This window comes from Ovis canadensis, chromosome 1 (genome assembly GCF_042477335.2).
Source record: "Ovis canadensis isolate MfBH-ARS-UI-01 breed Bighorn chromosome 1, ARS-UI_OviCan_v2, whole genome shotgun sequence".
In the NCBI taxonomy this organism is placed as follows: Eukaryota; Metazoa; Chordata; class Mammalia; order Artiodactyla; family Bovidae; genus Ovis; species Ovis canadensis.
Window position 1 is genome coordinate 100146952 of NC_091245.1, and position 18990 is coordinate 100165941.

An 18990-nucleotide genomic window follows, 5' to 3' on the forward strand; every position below is an offset into this window, starting at 1 on the left:
AGGCTTATAGAAGAATAGATTGGAGTTAGAGAAAGTCCCATCCTGGAGCTGAGCAGTAGAGAGGAGAGGGATCTCTAGGTGGAGAAAAATATTAATCATGTGGAGAGAGAATGAGATGAACCAGTCTTTGAGGATATCCAACTCCCTTTGTGGGCTGACTCAGGATAAGGAGGGGGAATCTGTCAACATAACCATGGCCTCAGTCCCTGACCCAGAAAGTGTGCTCCATAAAGGTTGATGAAACGATAGCCTATGTGCTGAGGGCCACCGCGGATCCTCCAGCTACAAAATTACACCAGCTTGCCACAGAATGATTGTCCCTGCCTAATAAGCTAGAATGGCCACTATTCTCAGGGTTAGGCAACAAAGACAGAGACATGGTCTCTAGAAGCCCATTGCTGAAGAACCCATGTACCATGAGGATAACAGAAGAACCCTGGGTGTCTAAAGAAATCTAATCAATCGGATTTCTACCTTTAGAACCTTAAGTTAATCACCTAATTATCATCTTTCTGGACCTGAGGGCTTATTTCAAAGGGGATGAGGCATAGGGTAAGATTTAGTGGCAGGAGATAATAACACATAGGAAAACAAATCTTGAGAGTCTGTGAAGAGAAGGCAAGTCACCAGATCATGAGCATCACTTGGTGCTTCCATATACCTCCTCAGTCCTCACAATGCAGGTTATGTAGGGTAGGTTATCTTATAACAAATTATTTTTATAACAGTAGTTACGATTTATTGAGTACTTACTATATATGTTCACTTTACTTGAATCACCTCATTTAGTTCTCACAATCCTAATACATTTATTTTAAAATATTTGTTTGGCTGAGCCGTGTCTTAACTGACTTGCAGGATCTTCAGTCCTCGTAGCAGCATGTGGGATCTTTACTTGTAGCATGTGGGATCTAGTTCCCTAACCAGGGATTGAACCCTGGCTCCCTGCAATGAGAGTATGGCGTCTTAGACACTGGACCACCAGGGAAGTCTGAACCTTAATAAGTTTAAAGTCAAGAAAGTCAAGACTTGGAGAAGTTAAATCTGTTCAATGTCCAATAGGTTTTATGTGGTATGTTGTTTAGTCGATAAGTCATGTCCAACTCTCTTGCAACCCCATGTACTGTAGTAGCCCGCCAGGCTCCTCTATCCATGGGATTTCTCGGGCAAGAATACTGGAGCAGGTTACCATTTCCTTCTGCAGGGGATCATTCTGGACCAGGGATCGAGCCTGCATCTCCTGCATTCGCAGATGAGTTCTTTGCCACTGAGCCACCAGGGAAGCCCTTCAAGTGGTATAGCCTAAACTCAAGTCTGTCTTCATTCTTAACCACTGTTCTATACAGCCTCTTATCTGAACCTCAGGCTAGTCATGGCTTGCTCAAGGCCATATAGCTCATAAATGGCAGACCTGGGATTTCAATCTAGGCCTATGTGCTTACCAAACCAAACCTACACATTTTACACTGTATGCTCACGTAAGCAGGTGAGGATTGCAGGAGGCTAGGGCACATCTCCAGTAGGAGAGTCACAGAAATCACTTCAAATCCTTCATAACTTCATCTTCCAGGGACTTTACTGTGTAGGGTCTCAGGTGAATCAAGGCTCCACCTCTCACAATTTGTGAGCAGTCTATATCCCAGGGAACTCAACAAGAATCAGAAGTCATTTGATACTGAACTTTATTTGTTCTGACCATCTAATAAACTGTCCACCTTATTAGGAAACAGAGACAATGCTGTCTGTAAAAGGTCAGAGATAAGTCAAAATAAACCCTCTCACCAGATCTCAAGAATAGCCCTGGAGGAGAATCTGTGGCTGCTAGTCAACTGCCCGGTCAGGTCCCCTCTCTCCTGGGCTGTAAATGGGTGTTGATTCTTCAAGTGGCTGTCAGAGCTGCTCTCTGGAACCCAATATCTGACTTTGGTATTCAGAGTCTTGGTTACAAAGAACTGCAAGTTACCCAGTTGTCAAGGAGAATCCACTTCTCTTTACTGGCCATGACCAAAAAGTTGGGGGTCGGGGGGTGGAGGGTAGGGGTTGTTCAGAGATAGAAATTAACTTGGGAATTTCCAGTAAACTTCAAGCAAGGGCTGGTAAACTGATGCCACCAGAGAAGCCTCACAAGGTATGGCTGGAGATGCCCCAGAAATATTTCCTAGGAGCTATTTGTGCTATATAACCCGTGCCAAACCAGTAAGGGCTAGCTTCCCAGAGACCTCTTGCCACCTTCTTCAGCTTCTTCCTTAATTCAGACCCTACTTGTTCAGACTCCTTGGCACTGCTGCCTCCCAAATCTAGTAAGGTGAAAGGGTTTCCTACCATCAAGCAGCAACCCTGTCCCTTCTCTCTAGTTTCTATAAGGAGGCTCCAAGGAGGGCTCAAGAGGGTGTGTGGCCTAAGAAGAAAAAACTGCCTAGGGCATCCAGTCTTCCCTGTTATTCCAGCTCTAGCCACATGGGGGCCCCTGGCTCTAGAGAATGTGGCACCCAGCTCTGGCTTTGCTCCCAGGGAAGGCTGCAGAGCTGGGAAACCCTTGCCCAGCAGGCCTGGAGCAGTTCCCTTTCACTAGCACCTGAGGGCGGGCAAGCGCAGGCGGGTGCACCACGAAAGTCTCAGGTTTCAGGGGGAATGGCAGTTGCCTGTCTAAAGGCTTCTCTGTTTCTTGGAATTGTACAGAATGTCTCTTGTGGCTTTTCCTCCTCCCTCCTTTTTTCCTGTTGACTCTCCCCATCCGGCCCTCTGAATCACCAGACTCCACAGGAAAGCAGCAGATGTTGACTTTACTTCGTGCAAGCCAACGTCAGCGCTCTCCTGTGGAGTGGGGAGAAGGCAGGAAGGTGAGAGGTAGGGGAATGGTGGAAGATAACCCTAGTCCTTTCCAAACTGTGAGGGAGGATGTAGTGGCGGAGTCTGAAAGAAGTCAGGGACCTAAGCAAAACAATGCTGATTCCCAGGGACAGGGGAAAAAAGGGGCCCTACACTAAGGCCCCAGTGTAAGCTCTGGAGCCAGGATCACTAGGAGGGAAGCACAGGGTGGGAATGTTCCTGGTTTTAGTGCCAGCCCTTCTTGTCATCTCTTGCCAGCAGCATCCTCATGACTCAAAAGTCAAGTCAGGCTGCAGGTCTGGGGAGACAGTCCAGAGGCTTTCTTCCTCTTGCACCATCTGAGCCCCCAAACTTCTGCTCTTAGGCAAGTCTTTTGGAGAAGCTGCAAGAGAGGTCTTTATGGACTTTATTCTACGTTCATTGCACCAATTTCTCTTCTCTCTTTTCTTCCTTGGGGATTTTCTTCCGGGCAAAGAAGCCAAGCTGTAGGGAAAGAGATAAGAGTCATCACCAAATGCCCTGCCTAGAGACCCTGCCAAAGGCCCTTAGAGGTATCTGAAGCCTTCAGTTTTGTTCTGCTTCCAAAAATGAGATTCAAATTTATTTTATTTGGCTTTGGTTTAATTCAGCTAAGATTCCTGGAGGACAGTGAAGGAGATCTGGAGACACCCACAGCCTGCTTAGTTGCCCAGCACAAACCCAGTTTTCCCTGCTATAATGAAGGCTACCTTAACTCATGGGCACTATGCCCCATACTGTCCACTTTAGCAGTGCTTACCTTCCAAAGGCAGAAAACAAGGAGAGCAAGCAGGAGCAGCCCTCCCAGGACACTGCCAATGAGGATCCACAGAGAGATGAGGACAGGGCGGGACTGAATCACCTCCAGGAGGCTCTGCCATAGAGAGGACAGCTGGTTTTTACTTGCACCCTTTTGCCCAGTTAGCTTCACCCCACACTGTAGCAAACTCAGCCCCCAAACAGAAGAATAAAAGGGAAGAAACTGAGGTCAGAATGGAGGCAGGGGGATCCACCAGTCTGACTGATCACTTCTGACTCCCTGAATGCTGCCTAATGAAGACACCCCTGTTGTGAACAAGCTCACGGGTGCCCTGATGCTATCGCCACCCTTGCTAGTTTCACAGCTCTTAAACTCAGTCTCCAACCCCACCTCACTCCTCCGGGAGGCTTCAGTCAGCAGTAGGACGCTGCCCTCCTCAGTGCTTAGTTCGAAGGTGCTGACCACTGTCAGAGACTTGAATTTGGCCTGTGGAATGCAAAGAGATTTAAAGTGAGCCATGATTGGGCTTCCCTGGTGGCTCAATGGTAAAGAATCCGCCTGCCAATGCAGGAGAGTGAGGTTCGATCCCTGGTTCAGGAAGATCCCCTAGAGAAGAAAAAGGTAACCCACTCTAGTAGTCTTGCCTGGGAAATCCCATGGACAGAGGAACCTGATGGGCTATAGTCCATGGGGTTGCAAAAACATCAGACACGACTTAGTGACTAACAACTACAACATCATCAGGTGGAACAGGTCTCAGAACCCTAATGGCAAAGATGAGGCTGGGGGGATAACTTCCAGGACCCTCAAGACCAGAGGAAACAGTTGGAGAGCAATAGCGAAAGAGAAGAAAGGTAACAGATGGAAAGCCTGTGGCCCTTCATGGACTCTGCATGCTCTACTCCTCTTGAAATGCATTCAACCCCTCTTTTTTTGGCTAACTCCTACCCTTCCTTCAGGTTGAAGTTTAGATGTCATCCCCTCTGGGAAGTAGAAAAGTGTTTCCTCCTAACCCCCATCACCCTGGACTAGGTTATAATATTCTGTTTATTTCTCTTTCATGTCTGTTGAACTATAAAATCCTTGAGGTCAAGTGTTAGTAACTTATGTGTCCCTAGTGCCTAGCACAACTTCTCAATAAACCTTTGTTAAAAGAGTAAATAAGTGAATGAAAAAAGGATACCAAAGAGAGATAAAGAGAGAACTGGACTTAGGGAAGGATGGTCTGTCAGACTTAACTGTCCTGGAAAATGCCCACATCCCAGGGATCTTATATTATTCAAAGTAGACGGCACACAGGAAAGTACAATATAAACCCCTAGTACTAAACAGCTGTTATAATTAAGATGTCATTGCTCTGCTAAGGAACTCACACTGACTCCTGACTGCCTATCATGTTAAATTCAACTCCTCAGCTTTAAAGAATTTTCATGATTTAGATCCCTTTCACTATACAATATCACTTCCCACTACCCTCCATGCACATCCTACATGTAATATCAACTCTTTACTGGTTCATTTAATAAAAATATATTAAATCGCTATAATGAGTTAACTAGACATGCTCAGTCATGTCTGACTTTTTGCAACTCCATGGACTGTAGCCTGCCAGGCTCCTCTGTCCATGGAATTTTCCAGGCAAGGATACTGGAATGGGTTGCCATTTCCTTTTCCAGGAGATCTTCTCAACCCAGGGATCAAACCCGCATATATTACATCTCCTGCATTGGCAGGCAGGTTCTTTACCTGGGAACCTTTTACTAGTGTCATCTGGGAAGCCATGATGCTAAATGTTGGGGATATTCTCCTTAGTCACAGGGGAATTTATATATAAAACAGGACCTTTTATATCGTAGGCATTTGATGGATTGATTGAATTTAGGTATCCTATATACCTTAGTGATAATAACACTAAGAGATGATAAATGGAGGAAAATACAAACACAGTAACTAGCTTTGAGTGAGTGCATCTCATTAGTTTGTTCTTTACAACAACCTCATGAAGTAGATATTTTCTTCCTTATTTTAGAGATGAGGAGAAAGAAGGTTAGAAAAATCAAATAACTTTGCCAGTAGGAGGAGAAGCTCAAACCTGAACATGAGTCTATCTCCGAAATGCCTATGCTAAAGTCCCAGATAGCAGCAGCAGGGGAGAGTAGTAGAAAAGGAAACATTTACCCTCCGGAAAAATTCATTGTGAACCAGCCTCAGTAGTCCAACAGAGATCTCGGTCCCCTTTGCCAGCCGCCCAAGGTGGCACCTCACAACCTGGCAGTGGGTATTGCTCTCATTCTATCGGAAGAGAAAGACAGATCAGGACCCTGGAGGGGGAACAATCCCCATGCCCCACACCGGGCTCTACCTTCCACCCAAAGCTCTGAACTCCACTGTTCCTCTGCATTCCTGCTCTGGACACCTTCTTCACCCCCCTGTGACTCATACCAGCCTGCTTGTGTGCTGAAGCTCCTCTGGATGCACAGGGGGCCCTGGGGGTTTGGTCAGGTTCTGTACTGTGCAGCTTGCCTAGAGGAAGAGCCAACTTGAGGGATCCCCTGGATGGCGAGAGGCCGGCCCCTCCAGGCTGAGCAGGAGCACACCATCCACACTCTTGAAGTTCTTCCCTGGGTAACCCCTTTCTTTCTTCTCAAAGAAGGTACATATGGAAAAGAAAGCCCCTTCCTCCCCCAGAGAGGGAGGATCTCTGAGAGCAGAGACCCAGCAGATGAGGAGCTGGGTGAGTCCACCAGATAAAGGTGGCAGGGTTCCATAGGCCCCCAGGCCAGACTCACATTGTTAGTGATGACTTGAGACAGTGACAGGAAGTAATTGCCCCCATAGGCCACAGCTGGAAGGAGGGCTGAGATGATGAGGCCGCTGACCACATAGCAGCCAAGGTTCTGAACCTAAAAGGAGGATTGGAAAAGGAAGAGGTGAGAGACAGAGAAAAACCCTTCCTCACCTGTTCCGTTTTACCCTCGATGCCACTGAAATCTAAGAGAGACCCTTCCCATCCTTTTCCCAGGACTCCTCTCCATCCCTCTGCTCATGCCAAGGCCCCTCTGGCTTCTCACCCTAAGAGTGGTTTTGAATTCGGGGCCAGGGCCCACTGGGAGGGTTCCATATGGGTGGACCTCATAGCGGTGCAGAGTGGACTCACTGCGTGAACACCAAGTCAGGAAGTGCACGGTCACAGCCATGACACAGAAACCCGGCACACGATCAGCACACGGACAGATTCGAGGTAGGAAGGGCCAGCACATGGATAAAGATACGGGGATACACAGCGAAGACAGCAATGAAATATGACACAGACGTGGCATAAACCTTATGGCCACATCCCACTACCCCAGCTCCAACCCCCAGGGCCCAGCAAAGCCCTACAACTAGGATGTATAGGTATACCCATACCTAGGAAAGAGAAATGCTTTAAAGAGAAGGTTTAGCATGAGTGGGATTAAGGCCAAAAAGATGGGGCAACCCCAGGGGTTTGGTGTTCGGAAACACTGAAGCACATGGAGGGAGAGGGAGCGAACATAAAGAGGACGAGTCTGGGGTCCGAATGGGGTCCCAGTGAGGAGCTGAGCCATACCTGGAGAATAGGAGGTGAGGCTCATACTGAATGTAGGCGGAGGTCTGGGCTGTGTTATCGCGAAGCGTTCCGTTTCTCTCCAGGCTATTGCTGTAGGGTCAAGGGGAGGCTCACATCCCGGCCCTGTCTCAGACCCCCTTTCTCTGGAGAGAGGGAGTCATGCTGCTTCCACCGGCACCCTCACTCCCACACCACCCCCATCAAGACCTAACAGGAGAGGGCTGGGAGGAGATGCCCACTCCTCTCACCTGGTGGCCGTCAGCCTCACAAGGACCTGGCTCAGGAGGAAGGAGCAGCTAAACTCAAACTCTAGCAGGAAGGTCACCTAGGGGCGGGGACATGGGGACATGGGAAGTTTCTCTTCATGGGACAACTACAGAGGAATGGGAGCCCATCTGTGAGCCTCCTTCCCTAAACTCCCAGGCCCCACAGATTCCAGCCCCTGATCTCTCAAAGCCCCCTTCTCATCCTGGGCCCTGACTCACCTTGGCTCCTGTCTGGAAGACAGGATGCCCCACGCTGCAGAGCCGGGCATGCGGGGCGGGGGCTGCACACTCCACCTTCACTGGGCTGTTGCTCTGAGAACAGAGGAAGCAGGGTGAAGGCTGTGCTGGGGCTGCGACTGCCCTCTTGCCTGCAGCCTCTAAACACAACCTTTCCCAGAAGCCCTCATAGCCAGCACTCCAGCTGTCCTCCTCCTTCCCTGATTCCCCTGAACTCCCTTCCCCAAGGGCACCTGAGGAGTGAAACTGGACAGGTGGAGGTTTCTGGAGAAGCTGAGACTCAGGCTAGTGTTGTAGGCATTCTCCTTCTTGTTCTCCAGAGTTGCTGACACCAGCACTTTCCGCCGACCCCCTCGAACCACGAACGGGTCCTTCCTAGGAGTGGTAGATAAAGGGCAGCCCAGAGTTGAAGGAGAGCCAGAAGCCTCATTTCTGTTTTCCTGGGCAAGAAACAGCCCTCCATCTCCCTTCAAGTCCCTTCTGGTCTGCCTCAAGTCAGCCCGGTTTGGCCGTTCATGTCCATCCCACCTGGAGCCTCTGATGTCCATATTAGCTTGAAGTACCAAATCTGTGACACATTCATTGTCAGGGCCACAGTCCTTGGAGAAGGGGACCTAGAGAAGAGAGAAGGGGCTGAGGACTGAGAGGAAGGCATGGGAAAAAGGGATGGGATTGGAGGACAAGTGAAAAGAGAAGAGTGGGTGCCTAGGTCAGATCCCACTGTGATCTCATGTCTGCCCCCACCCCTTTCTCTTGAATTCACTGAGAAGCGCAGTGTGGCAACGCGGGGGCAGGGCAGGGCTTGGCACTGCTGACCAGCTTTCGGATGGAGGTGGGTGAGCCCTCATCCAGCACAGGCCCTGGCTTTGTGGTATTGTCCAAAGCAAAGGTCACAGTCAAGGACACCGGCCGGAGGTAATCTGACGTATCCTGAGAGAAACCAGAGTGAAGGCTCATGGGGAACCAGGGTAAGGGAGACGACCCAGGAATCTTGGTAGAATGTGATAATTACACTGATCATTTACTGAGTACTTCCTGTGTGCTAGGTACTGTCCTAAGGTTTTATCAATACTATTACATTTAATTCTAAGACAACTCCTATAACATTGTTATTATTAATCTCCCCTTTTCAGGCAAGGAAACTAAGGTTTGTAGGTGATGTGACTTGCCAGAATGCACAGGTGCTAAATGGCAGAGCAGGATTCAAACCCAGATCAGCCTGCCTCCAAAGTCTGAACTCTCTCACTTCTCCCACTTCAGATTTCTTGCTGATCCAACAGAATCTCCTCCTCTGATGCAGCCTTTCTCTCACTCCCAGGCCCTGACAGCAAGCAGTTCCTGCCCTCTCCTCACCAGCACATGGAAGCGCAGTTGCTCACAAGTGATGTTCCCCACACTGAGCCGGAGCCGCCGAGGGGACAGCCTCTGGCCAGAGCCGTCAAATGCTGCCCGGGCTGCGGTTGTCCACTCGTCCAGCGATGCTGTGAACCGCACATCTGAATGGGGTGGGCAAGAGTGCAGGTGGAGAGGGGTCCCAAGACTAGGGGAGGGAGGGGGTTGGATGGCTGCCCAGTCACTCACGGAATCGGCGATCCCAGCGGCCAGGAGTGCGGGAGGTCACTTGGAAGCAAAGGGCTGCGGACAGGCAGGTTGCCTCCTGGCCTCGCCTCTTACAGTCCCTCTGAACCACACTGATGGCCGGCGGGGTCACATCTAGTGAAGGGGCCAGGCGGACAATGGGCCGGGAGCTGGGAACAGGGTGGGAAAGAAAGTCTAGCTATGGGAGGAAAGCCCTTAGAGAAAGGCGATCCCCAGTATTTGCCTCCCTGAGGTCAAAGGAAAGAATAAGGAGCTGGGTGACACACGAGCCAGCCTCCCCTGAACCTTTGGACACAAGTAAGCTAATAGCTGATATTCAATAAGCACTTGCCATGTGCTCTAGGCATGGTGTTTAGATCTTTGTACGGATTATCACATTTAATCCTCACCACAAACCTATAAGGCAGGTATAGGTATTATTCCTATTTTATAAACTAGGAGAATGGAGGTGCAGAGTAGGTTGATCAAGAAGCCAGATATAAGTCTGTGACTCCAAAGCCCTTGCTTTTAACAGCTGTGCCATGTTGTCCACTGCTGCCTGAGCTGCAACTGCTCACCTGAGCAGGATGGCTGCCCCTTGGGCACCCACAGCCACATCGACCAGGTCATCACCATCTAGATCCAGCCGGCCATCCACACTTCGGCCAAAGTAGCTGAGGGCCTGCGGCATGGAGACAGCAGCAATCCGCTGAGAGGGAGAGAGGAGAGACTGAACAGGGACTCACATACCTGGTTTCTGAGGCCTCCTATCTGGCTTTTTCTAATTCTCCCCTCAAGCATGAGGAGGAAGGAGAAAAACTTGAGTGTGTTTGGGAGTCTCTAGTATAGCGATATGTTTCCTGCCCCCATCACCTCACCTTTTTGACTACTGATTAAAAAAAAAAAAAAGGCACTTGTTGGACTTCCCAGGTGGATAAGACTCCACCTGCCAGTACAGGGGACACGGGTTCAATCCCTAGTCCGGGACGATTCCACATGCTGCAGGGCAACTAACCCCATGTGCCACAACTACTGAGCCTGCGCTCTACAGCCCGAGAGTCACGAGTACTGAGCCCTCGTGCTGCAGCTACTGAAGCCCGCACACTCGGACCTGTGAGCCACAGCTACTGAGCCTGAGAGCCTAGAGCCCGTGCTCCGCAACAAGAGAAGCCACCGCAGTCAGAAGGCCGAGCACCTAAACAAAGAGTAGCCCCCACTCACCACAACTAGAGAAAGCCCTTACAAAAGCAACAAAGACTCAGCCCAGCCAAAAATAAATAAATAAAAATAAACAATCAAAAAAGGCACTTGTTCAGTTTGGGTCTCAAGCCCAGGAGAACAATGATAAGAAAAGGGTGTGTACCCCCTTCCCCTCACCACGCCCTGCTTCATCGGGGCTCTTCTGACCTGCGCAGGACGTGGCCTGACTCCTCTCTGGGCCCCGTGATAGAGGTACAGGGCTCCACGGTGCCCATCCTCCAGCGGCGCCCCCACAGCCACATCAGCAAAACCATCTTGGTTCAAATCAGGAAGAGCACCCATGGCAAAGCCAAACCGAGCATCCTGGGGGGATTCTGGCTGAAGTGTTCTCTGGAGCGTCAGCAAGGACGGCTGGTGGCAGTGAGGAGAAGACCGACGGTGCTGATCAGAGAGTCCTGACCTGTCAGCCAGCCCTCAAATGTGTGTGCCTCCCCTCCCCTTCTACTCCCCACAGACAAGTTCTAGGGCATCCCAGCACATCTCACCTGGCCCACCAGATACACATAAACACGTCCTGTCTCCTTGTTCTGAGGCCCCAGGAACATGGGGGCAGCCACAAGTAAGACATCAGTTGTTCCATCCCCATCGATGTCCAGTGGGCAGAGTTCGCTGCCAAAGTACGAGCCAATCTGGAGAGTGGTGGGCAGTGGTGAACCCAGGGGGAAGGGAAGGCAAGATTATGGACAAGTGGGAAGCACCTGCCGATCTGGTCCTCACACCCCTGACAACCAGAATTCATCACACATTTCTAAGGCCCCTCTCTTGCCCCTTCACCTCACAGCCTGGAGTCCCTCCCCCAACAGCCTGGAGTCCCTGGGGACCCACGGGCCTCATCCCTCACCTTGGATGCCCTACCTGCTCCCCCTGGAGGCTCTGGGCGACCCTCACAGCCCCATCTTTCTTAAGGTGGAAGGCGATGACCTTTCCTCGATGACTAAACCGAGGAGCCCCTGAGAGAAAGAGGCGGCGACCACCCCGCAAAAACATGGAGGAAACAGAGTAACCTAGAAGTGGACAAGGAATTAGGGGTGAAAGGGAAAGAAAATGGGGTCAGAGTAGGAGGGTTCCCTAAAGGCACAGAAGGGGGTCCCAAGGAAGTAGCAGATCAGTGAGAAACTGCATGAGTTAGCAGCAAGTACCTGATAGCCCCCACTGGGGAAGCATTTTTCCCCGCCACCCTCTAATCCTTTGCAGCTCTCTGCTACTCACCCAGGTAGGCTGCATGGTTCTGCAATGCAGGGGGAAATTCATCTTCCAGGGCTGTCCGTGGTGGGAAGAGGCGGCGACCTTCTTCAAGCCATAACACTGAGCCCCCCCAGTCATAAGCCCCCACCATTCCAAAGAGAATCCCATCCTGTAGGGCAGAACCAGATGGGGTCGCTGAAAAGACAGTGGGGAATAAGAAGAAAAAACTCTGCAGGAGTGAGAGGGTCCCTGAGGGGAGACTGGGGTCGGTTGGAAAGGCATGGGAAGGTCAGCATGGACATTAGTTAAAGGTGCAGCGTAGAAGAGCACTGGGATTGAAGTTGTCTGAGTCAGAGGCTGAAAGGAGTCAGATGTTGAGAAGGGTCATGGGTGGGGGAGGTCAGAGTCTGTCCAACCTTTAGCTGATGAGTAGAGAAACCAATCTGAGACATTTCCAGCCCAAAGGAGCTTTCATTTTCTCCATGGGACCCTGGAGTGTAAGAAAACATTAAGGCAATATAAGGGAAGATGGTTCCCCCTTCGACCTAATAAACTTTTTCCAGAACCCCACCTATACCCCAGAACTCCCCCTGCCCTGTCCTCTTTTTCTCCAGGGTAATCATTACCCTCAAGGCCAAAAATCCGGTCCCCTAACGCATCCACAATGTCAGTCAGTGCCGCTTCATCCGTGACATTGAAGAAGAATTTCTCGTCTGGATCACTGGCAATAGCTCTGATTTCTCGCAGAAAAGAACTGGGGTCTCGCTGCCGCCGGAGGTAGTGACCAAGGACCTGGGGTCAGGAGATAAAGGTAGAGTCTGTTAGTTGTATGTTGTGACTGGTCTGGGAAGTTATCAATATCCATTTTCCTTAAGTTCCCAGTCCTCAGTGTTACCATCCCCACCCCCTTCCATCCTTCCAGATCCAGAGTTGATTCTCACAGCAATCCCATAGCGTGTCACTCTTCCAGCCTCACAGGCCTGTAGTGCTGTGGGAAGCTCTTCTCCATCATGGGACTCTCCATCAGTGACAACCACCAGTAGCCTGGCAGCCTCTGGTCGGCCCCCGTGGGACTGACTGAATCCTTCCGTGCTGAGAAGAGAAACAAGGAGTGAGCTGTGATCAGATGTGTGCAGATAGATACACATATCCAGTACTTAACACTGTCAGCCGTTCACTGAGGTCAGACCTTTTGCCTTTTAGCCCATTTCCCCAACTGTCTAGAATAGATTGGCACACAGTAATAAAAGCTCAAGTGTCGGGGTGTCCTATAACATACAGAGCAGCATATCATTAGTGCACATAAGTATAAAATCCATCCACTCACAGATTCATTCAGCAAATATTGTATTTAGGGGGATAAATATTAAGGGTGAGGGAAAAAAGTGAAAGTGTTAGTCACAACCAAATCTTTGGACTCCATGGAACATGTAGCCTGCCTGCCAGGCTCCTCTGTCCATGGAATTCTCCAAGCAAGAATACTGGAGTGGGTTGCCATTCCCTTCTCCAGGGGATCTTCCCAACCCAAGGAATGAGCCCAGGTCTCCTGCACTGCAGGCAGATTCTTTACCAGCTGAGCCACCAGTACGTAGAATAAAGAATGGTCAGGTCAGGGGAGTCTTCCCAGAGATGAGTTTTGGTGAGTTTGGAAAATGGGTGAGGACATGAGTGGTGGAGAACCCAAGGGCCAACATCAAAGTGGGAGTGAAGGGGCATCCCTGGTGGCTCAGTGGTTGAGAATCCGCCTGCCAATTCAAGGGACACAGGTTTGATTCCTAGTCCAGGAAGGTTCCACATGCCACAAAGCAGCTAAGCCCATGAGCCACAACTACTGAGCCTGCGCTCCAGAGCTCTTGAGCTGCAACTACCAAAGCCCAAAAGCCCTACAGCCCGTGCTCCGCAAGAGAAGAAACCACAGTGAGAAGCCTGTGCACTGCAACGAAGAGTAGTGCCTGCTCGCTGCAACTAGAGAAAGCCTGCATGTGGCAACAAAGACCCAGAGCAGCCAAAAATCAATCAGTCAATCAATAAATTAAAAAATAACAAATAAATCTTTTTTTTAAAAAAGGGGGAGTGGAGGTATACAGACAGAATTCCATCTGCAGACGTAAAGCAGAATCATGGAGAGACACAGACAGACACTTCGTAGAAAGGCAATGAGGAATGCAATGATGGGCAATTTAGACTCACCCCACCTACCATTAGCATGCAAACAAACATAAGCAAGCAACACATGTCAGGATGTACACACTGCACTCCAAACCTTCCCCTACCCCTTCTGGCCGCCCAAACTCCCCTTCCCAGTGTCTCACCAGGCCATCATTATTGCTTGAGCAGTCTTTGTTTCTCGTCCCTCTCGCCGGCTCAGGTTCCTTGCTGCTCTCACCACTTCTCCCTTGGTTCGGAAATCTCCCAGGGACCACTCGTGGACAGAGCTCTCTCCATACTGTACCAGCCCCACCTGAGAATAAAGTGTGCACTCTAAGGGAGTGTGTGTAATGGGCATGGGGAGGGAGAAGAAAGCATGTGAGGGAGGGGAGATGAGCACCTGGATACTACTGAAGATACTGCCTACAGTTATCTTCTCTCTCCCCGATTCTTCCCTCCATGCCCATCCATCCTACCTTCTCTTACCTGTATCTGTTCCGGGTCAATAAACAATCTCCCTACCAGTCTTCGTAGGAAGGTCTGAACTTCAGACCAAGGGTAGATGCTGTTGGAGCCATCCAAGACAATGACGACATCCATGTATGTGGGGCAGCCTAGGAGAAGGGGTAATGGTGATGGGAAACAGAGGGGCAAAGGATACTGGGCATGGGGGCAACAAGGAAAGAGGTCACAGGAAAGTGTTAATCGTTCAATCGTGTCTGACTCTTTATGACCCCATAGACTATAGCCCACCAGGCTTCTTTGTCCATGGGATTTCCCAGGCAAGAATACTGGAATGGGTTGCCATTTCCTTTTCCAGAGGATCTTCCTGACCCAGGGATTGAACCCACGTCTCCTGCACTGGCAAGGTTCTTTACCACTGTGTCACATGAGGGCACATTTAATTCAAACTATCAGGCACTTCTTACATACAAGGAAGATTACCCAGTCCTAGGTAAATATAGAACTGAATAAAAGGGAAGATGGGAATACATACATTTGACTCAAAAACAACGAAGATGGAATTAAGCGCAAGTAGAAACTTAGCACCATTTTATGTTGTGAGAGAACAATAGAGGATCAGTTCTGATGGTGGGGAATAAAAGGAGGCAGCAGCTGAGAAGATATTGAAGACTGGAGATGTTTGAGGAGAATATAAGGAAAGGCATTTGGGTGGAGAACACTTTAAATAAAAGGAGATGGCATATACAAGAAAAGTGAAGTGAAGGCTATAGCTAAGGTGTAGGGTATGGAGGAATATAGTGAGAGTTGAGTTCTGAAGTTGGTTAAATCAGTTCGGACACAACTGAGTGACTGAACTAAATCAGTTCATGGAGTCTTCATACCCTGGTAAAGAGTCTGAATTCTAATCTGTTAGGAAACATGGAGCCTTCACACACGTTAGGTCGCAGTGAGGATAACCATGTAGGTCCCTGGTCAAGCATCATACACTGAGGCCCCATCTTTTTCCCACCCTGCACCCCCTATTCTGGGGACTTGGGCCCTTCTCCTGGCTCACGTTGTGCGGTGGGTGCCAGGCTTCCCTGGGGCCGGAACGAAGCATCTACACGGGCACATATTCCAGAACTGAAGACAGATGAGCCGCAAGCGCGAGACCAGAGAGGGGCGCAAGCCTGGGGATTGGGAAGGCAAACAGTTACTCCAAGGCTTGCGAGGGCACCCTCAGAATATGCTCCTCATCAAAGGAGGCAGTGAGGCCACTCCCCGAGATTTCCCTTCTTGCTTTCTAGGTTTTTAACTCCTTGACTTCTCCCCATAGACCAGTTTCCCTTGCCAGACTGCCCTTTTCTCTACCATGAACCTTCAGAGACTCTTTCCTTAGCTTACCATGAATCCCCCATTGCCATCTGTCTCTAACAGAGACATCCCCAGGTGCATATTCACAGCAGGACGAGATGAATTTCCCAGTGGATGGTCACCTGGTTGAAGGGGAGTGGAACAACATGAGGTCACGAGGTCACAGATGGGGTGACTGAGTTCAAGGTGATTTTGGAAGAGGATGAGAAGGGGTCAGGATCAAGTCAGGAACGAGGAGTGTGTGGGATATGGAGGTGAATAAGTGAGGTGTGATATTACTCATATGTGGAATCTAATATTTTTAACTATATAAATGAACTTGTTTACAAAACAGAAACAGACTTACAGACTTAGAAAACACATTTATGGTTACCAAAGGGGAAATGTAGGGTGGGGGATAAATTAGGAGCTTGAGATTAACATACACACACTATTAATATAAAATGGATAACCAACAAGGACCTACTGTATAGCACAGGGAACTCTACTCAACATTCTGTAATAACCTATATGAGAAAAGAATCTGAAAAAGAATGGATACATGTGTATGTATAACTGAACCATTTTGCTGTACACTTGAAAATAACACAACATTGTAAATTAATTATAATCCAAAAAAATTTTTTTAAAAAGAAGTGAGATGTAAGGGATCAAAGCCACTAGTATATTAAGGTTAGAGGTTAGGAGAGTGAGGCATCTTCTTACCCAAGTGGCCCTTGGCACATGGGGCACTGTGGGAGCCCCCTACAAGGCAGCGATAAACGTCCCCCCTTCGGTCACCTGAAGGCCCATCCCAGGGGGCACCCACCAGCATCCTGGGGAGAGGAAATGAATACAAGCACAGTGTGAATATGACACTTAAGATAGGCCAGAGGGAAGGGGCGTGGTGATGGCAAGTCTAGAGCCCCAGTCACTTCCAAAGAACCATGTTTGTTTATATTTCCAGCAACTTTGCCTCCCCTTTAACAGCTCTACTCCAGTCCCAATCCCTCGGCCCTCTAGTTTCCTCCTCACCATTGTCGTCCACCCCCAACATGTTGTAAGACGCTGTATCCAAATTCAGCCTCCGGTGGGCCTAGAAATAGGCGTGGGCGATGCACATCCAGGTTAAAGGGGAGGCAGAGACCTGGTGGGGCCAGGATCATACGGTTAGCAGGAAGCAGTCAGAAAGGCTAATGAGTACACAGAGGAAAAGCTAGAGAGAAGCCGCAAAGGGAACATACTGATCTCAGCCTAACTCCCTTCGTCTTACAAGCTGCCCTGGACTCCATCAATGTCATGCACTCAGAGCTCCAAGCAAGGATGATTTCCTTCCTGTGTTTGGGTAGAGATGTCTAAGCTGTGGCCCTCTGCCATGCTGTAGCACAGCTGTATTTCCATTCCTATCCTTGAAATCTCATTCACAGACATGCCTGGAAGAGGCAACTTCCTCTTTTCTACATCATTCCTCCTACACATCCTCCTCTCCAGGCCAAGTGAGGGTTGCCTTTCTGCAGCCCCAGAAAAACTATTCTTTCCAAACTCTACCCAAATCCAGGACCATAGGGAGAACAAGAGAAAGTTAGAGAACACTGCATGTTTGGGTCTCGTTTCTTCTTGACTCCCAGTATCACTGTTACTCTTTCACACTCTTTCTCCAGTGTCTAGGTCTCTGGTTGATTCCAGCCCTGGAAAACCTCAGTGGCAATTAACTGGGTGGAGCCACTTGCCTGCCTACACACATGGTTTGCCATCCATCCTTTCCAAGGGTCCCATCACTCCCAAAGTTTCTCACCATCTGCTTCCTAACTCATCCCCCTCCTGACACCCCCTGCCTGCTTGCATTTCTTCCTTAACTCTCAGCCCACTCTGAAGACCCCCGCAATCATGTCCTGGCTGACTCTTCCCTCCCAACCCCAACCCGCTTAAAATCAGAGCTGGTATTTTAGGAAACAAAGATTACAGGGCACTGATGAGGAAAAATTCCAGGCCTCTTGTCCCTCCCATGCTTCTTTCCCTGCAACTTGCTCCTTCAAGTAGCCCCTCTCAGGCCACCCCACCACCACTTTCACCGATGGCAATTGCTCTGTCTCAAACATGCTCATTTTCAGAAAGGTGTTTTGTATGTGAGCCTTATTGCATCTGGGAAGCTGGTAGGGCTGCATGACCAGTAACTGTAGCTCACTGGTTAGATAAACCCAGAGTTCTGACCACACTGCTAGTTAGTTATGCCTCAGGAGCCCAGAGACCACCAAGGACAGAGAGAATTAGGGAGGGGTGGGGGCAGGTAATAGTAATCAGACGAGCCACGTGGAAGTTCACATCATGTTTCGTTTTGGTCGAATCCAAGGTTAAGGACAAAGTTTTATATAATTGGACACAAATATTACATAAGGCAGTGGACAGCCTCAGCCTTTGCCAGGCAGTCATATGTGTGGACATAAGAATGCAAACCCATGCATGCATGCGCACGCATGTACACATGTACACACACACACACACACAACATAGAACCAGTTAACCTCACCACCTAACTCCCAAAGAATTTTAACCATAAAGGTCCCAAGGCCAAAAATCTGTGTATCTTCCATTCCCACCAGAAACCAAGGTTAACCTCCCTCACCTGTCAGGAACGTCAGGGGCAAGAACAGGTGAGGGATGAGGGGGAATTCCATGCCTTGATGTTCTCTGTCCGTCTGAGAAGTCCTCTATGCCTCTGTCCCTCTCCTTCTCTGTTTTCTTTACTTTCCCTCCCATCCTGCCCCCTCCCACTGGCAGCTAAAAATAAAGTTGGAAGGAATGGGAGGAGTGATGGTGGGGAACTGTGGGGAGCCCTAGCCCAAGGAAAGGAGGAATGAGATTTTAGTGTATTTCTCTGCCTTGGTGCTGCCCCCTGGAGGCATCATCTCAGTTTCCAAAGGGACCATAACTCTTTCTGTCATTTCTTTCTATTCCTTTTTTTCTGTCCTTTGTTGTTGGAAGCAATAATGCTTTCCCCGAGTTTGGAATAGAAGATAGGACTGGGAAATAGATTCTTTTTACTTCCTAACCTTACTTATCTCAATCTGGAATATGGAAAATGAAAGAGTTGATAACAGTGATACCATTTCCCCACCTACTCAAAGAGTTCGAACAAGTGAAGACACAGTCCACCCACAAACCAAGACTCACCCACTCCATTTAGTTCTGCTTGTGACTCTTGGCCTATGCTACCTATGGTATTATAGCTTTTGGAGGAAATATAAACCATAAATTGGTATAGGGTATGTTTTGTGGAACCAATATAATTACTTTACCATTATACCCTCATCTCCGCAGCTAGG

General features: G+C 49.2%; 1 protein-coding gene across 5 annotated transcripts; it reads right to left on the reverse strand.

Annotated features, from left to right (window-relative positions):
- Positions 1-1665: 1665 nt before the first annotated feature.
- Positions 1666-18437, reverse strand: ITGA10 (integrin subunit alpha 10). 5 transcript variants are annotated; one of them, XR_011259710.1, is made up of 30 exons: positions 18291-18437; positions 16703-16814; positions 16394-16503; positions 15719-15810; positions 15390-15504; positions 14357-14484; positions 14035-14183; positions 12664-12814; positions 12349-12514; positions 12139-12212; positions 11747-11891; positions 11393-11541; positions 11023-11166; positions 10685-10888; positions 9856-9986; positions 9281-9447; positions 9053-9195; positions 8516-8629; positions 8228-8313; positions 7933-8074; positions 7682-7774; positions 7445-7521; positions 7197-7339; positions 6679-6763; positions 6397-6510; positions 6050-6130; positions 5786-5899; positions 3998-4093; positions 3608-3721; positions 1666-3312 (listed from the first exon to the last, which is right to left on the reverse strand). XR_011259710.1 is itself a non-coding variant. In XM_069602742.1 (30 exons), exons 1-30 carry the CDS (start codon positions 18340-18342, stop codon positions 3247-3249), a joined length of 3477 nt encoding a protein of 1158 aa, XP_069458843.1. In that variant the 5' UTR covers positions 18343-18437; the 3' UTR covers positions 1666-3246. The 5 variants fall into 5 exon arrangements, 2 of the variants coding, with proteins under 2 accessions (XP_069458843.1, XP_069458834.1); XM_069602742.1 differs by having other exon boundaries at positions 7197-7286; positions 9856-9959; XM_069602733.1 differs by having other exon boundaries at positions 7197-7286.
- Positions 18438-18990: the final 553 nt, after the last annotated feature.

What these genes read in the sequence shown, in the direction of transcription:
- ITGA10 (XM_069602733.1), bottom strand. Translation starts at nt 18,342, where the DNA reads ATGGAATTCCCCCTCATCCCTCACCTGTTCTTGCCCCTGACGTTCCTG. An exon ending in TGTCCAGTTTCACTCCTCAG is followed by an intron (nt 7,775 to 7,932) that starts GTGCCCTTGGGG and finishes CTCTGTTCTCAG; the next exon opens with AGCAACAGCCCAGTGAAGGT. An exon ending in TCTTCCAGACAGGAGCCAAG is followed by an intron (nt 7,522 to 7,681) that starts GTGAGTCAGGGC and finishes CCCCGCCCCTAG; the next exon opens with GTGACCTTCCTGCTAGAGTT.